Source organism: Sapajus apella, unplaced genomic scaffold (genome assembly GCF_009761245.1).
Source record: "Sapajus apella isolate SASKATOON/1434 unplaced genomic scaffold, GSC_monkey_1.0 scaffold97, whole genome shotgun sequence".
Classification (NCBI taxonomy): domain Eukaryota; kingdom Metazoa; phylum Chordata; class Mammalia; order Primates; family Cebidae; genus Sapajus; species Sapajus apella.
The window spans coordinates 5868273-5874272 of record NW_022437037.1 but is presented as its reverse complement, the minus strand read 5'-3'; the positions used below and the strand labels follow the sequence as shown (position 1 = coordinate 5874272).

Sequence of the window (6000 nt, the reverse complement as noted above, 5' to 3'; positions counted from 1 at the left end):
GCCTCCTGGGTTCAGGCAATTCTCCTGCCTCAGCCTCCTGAGTAGCTAGGATTACAGGCACGTGCCACCATGCCCAGCTAATTTTTTGTATTTTTAGTAGAGACGGGGTTTCACCATGTTGACCAGGATGGTCTCGATCTCTTGACCTCGTGATCCACCCGCCTTGGCCTCCCAAAGTGCTGGGATTACAGGCTTGAGCCACCGCGCCCGGCCTCATTGTTTCTTTACTCATTCTTCCGAACTCTTATTTATAGGGTCTCTACTTTGTGTAAGGCATATTCTAGAAAATCCAAGTAGAGGTGAACAAGCAGGTGAGGGCCCAACTCTCATTGAACTTACCTCCTACTGGGACATGCTGAATAATAAAATGTAAACATATCTGATAATTTCAGTTGGAGAACAAACAGGAAAACACAGAGAATAAAAGAGGGCACTACTTCAGAAGAGATGGCCAAGAAAGCCCTCACTGTGGGCCGCCATCTGAACTGAGGCTGCAAGCAGGAAGAAGCTATGGGATCTGCAGGAAGCACCTGCCAGGTAACAAGAAAGTCAAGTGCAGAGAGATCTCGAGGCAGGAGAAACCTTGGTACACCTTGGCAAAGAAAAAAATAAACGTGGGCTCTGTGAAGTCAGGGGAGGCACTGGAGAGGGCAGGGGTAGAGTCAGGAAGGCAGGCAGGAGTAGGTCAGTCAGGTCACACTGAGGAGTTTAGATTCTATTCTAAAGGTGTCAGAAAGCTACTACCGGTGTTTTAGGAGAGTTTAAATCTCCTTTACGATTTAAAAGATCCCTCTTACTGCTATCTAGAGTAGGGATAGCAGTGAAATTAGTTGAGAGGTTAAAAAGGTGAGAGGTGGCAATAGCTTGACACAGGATGCTAGCGGGGGGACAGGGCTGTGGGCTTATGACATGTGACACAGCAGAGGGTGGAGGTGACAAGGCCTCCTGTCAGCCTGGACTGGGGACACATACTGTGAAGAGAGGGATCTAGGATGCTTCTGGGCTTGGAGCTTGTGCAAATATCTGGTTTGTTAGTGCTATTTACCCACTGGAAAAGGACTAGCCTCTGGGGAGACAGAAATCAAGAGTTCTGCTTTAAAGATGCTATAATTTGAGATGCCCTTTAGACTATTTGCTACTTACAACGATTGACATTAGAGAGGTCTTAGACCACATCAGCATTCATTAACAGTAAACATTTATTTGGCAAACACTGTGTGTCATGCATCATGCCCCAAGTGTGAACTGTGACCTGGGCATTTACTATGTATCCAGTACAGGTATGTGTCAGGTTAGGAAAAGGGTTGGTTTGGGGGACACAGAAGAAAAAGACATAACTCTTGTTCCCAGGGCACTCAGGTAAGCATGTGGGAAACACAATTCTCTTTATATTACACCATAAAAATAAACTGAGATGACGGACTACAAATCTAAATATGAAAGATAAAATAAAGCTTTTAGAAAAACATCTTTTTGACTTTGAAATAGAAAATGATTTCTAAAACAAAACATGAAAAGCATTCATCATAGAAGAAAAAATACTGATCTACTTAACTATATTAAAATGAAGAACAAGTATTCATCGAAGAAACCAAAAAGACAACGAATAGGCAATTCACAGTGAGAATGTATTTGCACTGTATGTGCGTGTATGTGTGTGTGTATTCAAGGAAATAACTCGTAAAAATCAGAAGGAAAAAGAGAATCCAATAGAAAAATAGAATAAAGACATGAACAGATACAACATAAAATATTCAAATGGCCAATAATAGTATTGTAAAAAGCTCAATTTTGCTAATCATTAGAGAAATACAAATTAAAACTACAAAACAATACAACAACAAAAGATGAAAAATACCAAGAGAGGCAAAGATGTGGAGCAGCCAGAAGTCTCATATAGTCTTGGTAGGAATCTACTAATGAGGAATACATGCAGAGTCTATGACCCAGCAGTCTCACTCATAGGGATACACCCAAGAGAAACCTGTATGTGTGTTCACTGAAGACGTCAACCGAAATGGTCATAGCAGTACTACATACAATGGCTTAAACCTGGAAATTACTCAAATGCCTGTGAGAGTAAAACAAATACTTGTAACATAATCACACAATAAATTCCATACAATGACATGGATAAATCTCATAATGTTGAACAAAGCAGCCAGATACAAGAATGCATACTGTACAATTCCACTTGATAGAAGGTACAGGCAGGCTAACCTTATCTATGCTGTTGGAAATCAAAAAAGCAGCTACTCTTTGGAAAGAGTAGTAACTAGAAGGGTACAGGTGAAAAAGAACTCCGGTTCTGACCTCTGCCAACTGGGTTCAAGTGATTTTCCTCCTCAACCTCCTGAGGGGCTGGGACTACAGGTGTGTGCCACCATACCTGGCTATTTTTTGCATTTTTAGTAGAGATGGGGTTTCACCATGTTGACCAGGCTGGACTCAAACTCCTGGCCTCAGGTGATCCACCTGCCTCGGCCTCTCAAAGTGCCGGGATTACAGGCGTGAGCCACTGCACCCAGCCAGGTTCTCATAAAATTCTGTTTCTTGATCTGGATGCCAGTCACCAAGGTATGTTCAGATGGTGACAATTCACTGAGCTGTACACGTAACATGTGTACTTTTTTTGATGTGTATTACACTCAATAAAAAATTAAAACAGATAAATGGCTTTTATGAGTATACAAGTATTCAAACCTCACACTTTGGTATTTACTATCACGCAGCCCCGGTTACTATCTCCAAGGTCTGAATTCTCAAACACAAAAACTCATTTAATTTATATGTATGCTTGGGGCAGTAAATTGATAAATACAAAGAAGGACAGGTGCAGTCACTCACGCCTGTAATCCCAGCACTTTGGGAGGCTGAGGCGCGTGGATCACGAGGTCAGGAGTTGAAGACCAACCAGCCTGGCCAAGATGGTGAAACCCCATCTCTACTAAAATACAAAAATTAGTCAGGTGTGGTGGCAGGCACCTGTAATCCCAGCTACCTGGGAGGCTAAGGCAGAAAATCACTTGAACCCAGGAGGCAGAGTCTGCAGTGAGCCGAGACTGCATCATTGCATTCCAGCCTGGGTGAAGAAGCGATACTCCGTCTCAAAAAAATAATAAATAAATAAATAAATACAAACCTTGCAAGCTGAATTTAAACAAACCTGGGGAGAGCCTGACTTTGCCACTGGAGGGGTCATCCTGGGGGATTTCTGTACCATTGAGGACACTGGGCTTGGACTGCCCTGAGCAGATCGTCCTGCTTGAAAAAGAAGTCAGTTAAAACAGACAGCATTTATTACTTTTTTTCCCATCGTAAATGTCCCTTCCCTAAATCTAAGGAATTAAGTTATACATTGCCCCTGGCCCTACTTTTACGATTTATTTTAAATAGTGATGTCCACCAGCTGTGCTAGCCTCTAAGATAATGAAAAAAAACAATACATGAACATTTTAGGAGCCAGGTATGGTGGCTCACACCTGTAATCCTAGCCCTTTGAGAGGCTGAGACAGGAGGATTGCTTGAGCCTAGGAGTTTGAGACCAGCCTCAGCAACATAGCAAGACCTTGTCTCTATAAAAAAATTTCAAAATTAGCCAACAGTGGTGGTACATGCCTGTAGTCCCAGCTACTCCGGAGGCTGAGGTGGGAGGATCGCTTGAGCCTAGGAGGTAGAGGCTGTGGTGAGTCTGGAGCATGCCGCTGCACTACAGCCTGGGTGACAGAGAATCTGTCTCAAAAAAAGAAACAAAACAAAAGCTAAAAATCTTCCTGCTTATAGTATGATTGACTGAAAATACGAATACAGTCACTGCAGGCACTCTCTCTTCTGTGCGTCTTTTTTTTTTTTTGACGGAGTTTTGCTCTGTAGCCCACACTGGAATGCAGGGGGTGCGATCTCGGCTCATTGCAATCTCCACCTCCTGGGTTCAAGCAATTCTCCTGCCTCAGCCTCCTGAGTAGCTGGGACCCACCACTACTGGTGGGTGTTACAGGCACCCACCAACACGCCTGGCTGATTTTTGTATTTTGAGTAGAGATGGGGTTTCACCATGTTGGCCAGGCTGATCTCGAACTCCAACCTCTGGTGAACCACCCGCCTCAGCCTCCCAAAGTGCTGGGATTACAGGCATGAGCCGCTGTACCTGGCCAAACAATTCTTGTGCCTGTGCTTCTTAAACAACTGTTCTGTAACTGTGCTTCATGAAGCGCAGGCTCCACATGAAGATAAATGCCCAACAGCAGGACATTTTCTTTGAATCATTAAGTACACTTAGCTCCATAAGAAGTGTCAGAGAGAAGCGTGGCAACATTAAAGCCATAGCAAGTCTCCCAATTCAGAGTACAAAAATCACAGCACATTAATCATTTATGTAAGATACAGGAAGCAAGAAAAAATAACCTTGTCTAACTGTTTGTTAGGACTCTTAACACTTAAAACCATTAATCTGAGAAGGCAGGGCTGAGGTCTGAAATTGTTTGCTTAAAATCAGACCTGATGTTGAAGGCAAGACTGAGGACTTCAATGACACGGAACTGGATGATGCTGAGAGAGGCGTGGGGTGGTTGAGCGGTCCAGAAGCAGCTGGCTTGGAGGCAGAAGAGAATGGCAGCATCGAGGGTGTGCTCTGGGAGCTAATAACAGGAGCAGAGGTAGCTGCGGCAGTAAACCTGAAAAATGGCAGCCAGAAGGCCTCAGAAGAGCTCGCTAGAAGATTCTTCAAAAAAGCACGAGCAATGTCATCAAAAGATAACTTATTATCTTTTATGTTAACTTACAAAGATAACATACTTTTTTGCCTTCAGAAAACATAAATGTTTAGCTATTTCTTACAAAAGGTGAGAGCTGCAAGGAAGTATTTACCTTATTGTCTGCTTATTTAGGATGCATTATTTAGGGGAAATATAAAGTACTTGAAGACAAAACTAAGTTTATCACAATATAAAATACCAAGTTTATCAGGATATGAAACATTATTGTGTCCAGCTGAGTTTTAAACAGGAGGTGGGACTCAATTACGCTTAGGAGAGTTAGTACTTCTTCTTACCAAGGAAATTACTAAGAACTCATTTTGAGAGTGACCACCTTTCCCGGAAGTAAAAAAGGAAGAGAAACGCAGGTCACTGTCTTTGGGATACTCATGGCCTAAAGGGAATGTAAAGCCGGTTCCACCTAAAGAGCAAAAGTCTGTAGACAATGTAAACATCCAGCATTAGATGACTGGTCAGATAAATTGTGGTGCAGCCAACAAAATGGAACATTATGCAACCCTTAGCATGATGCGGCTGTCTGCCAGTTCAATGTTAACAGTAACTGACGGTGGCAGCACCACCACAGCAACAACAGATAGTACAGGCAAGCAGGGGAAAAGCTGGTAGTATTTATACCCAGTGGTTATTTTGGGAGGAGTTACAAAATATAAGCGATTGCTTCCCTCGAAAAGCTTACATTCTAGTGAGGAGAAAAGAACAAGCAGATAAAGAAGTAAATAAATAAGAAATGAGTGAGCTGTAGGACCTAGATCTAGAGGAAACTGGATACCAACCTAAGAATTAGCAGTGAGCAGCCATGTGGCTTCATACGGACTGTCAAACAGATCACCTAACAATTTATGACGTCGCAAGATCACTTTGTGGCTGTGTAGATAGTTCAGAGTTAAGGATGGACACGGTGGGGAGAAGTCTACAAGGGATTCATTTCCCTTCTAGGATGTATATTCTTGATTGCTTATTTTTTTAAAATAAGGAATATTTCCTACATTTGTAATGTAAAAAAGCAAAACAAATATTTGAATATAAATCCCTAATAGTCAAAAAAAAAAAAAAAAATGCTAGCTAAGGGACCCTTCTGGACTTTTATCCACTGATGAAATGCCAGCTTTTTATGTTGGCTGAATTTCTACCACTTCAAAGTATTACTCTGGGTAAAAAATTCTACTCAGTAACTCCTCTCACAGTGACTCTAAGTCTAGCAAATAACATGCAATATTTCTACCCA

The 6000-nt window shown here is 42.2% G+C and overlaps 1 protein-coding gene across 7 annotated transcripts in view; it reads right to left on the bottom strand.

The window, feature by feature from the left end:
* Positions 1 to 6000, bottom strand: part of NUP214 (nucleoporin 214) — a 101689-nt gene that overhangs the window by 73852 nt on the left and 21837 nt on the right. For 4 of the 7 annotated variants that reach the window (XM_032257626.1, XM_032257624.1, XM_032257629.1 and 1 more), the window contains 2 exons: positions 4498 to 4673; positions 3167 to 3264 (listed from right to left, as the gene is read on the bottom strand). In XM_032257626.1, the coding sequence (XP_032113517.1) occupies positions 3167 to 3264; positions 4498 to 4673 (274 nt within the window). The remainder of the gene's footprint in view (positions 1 to 3166; positions 3265 to 4497; positions 4674 to 6000) is intronic. The other 3 variants (XM_032257625.1, XM_032257627.1, XM_032257628.1) reach the window with 3 other exon arrangements.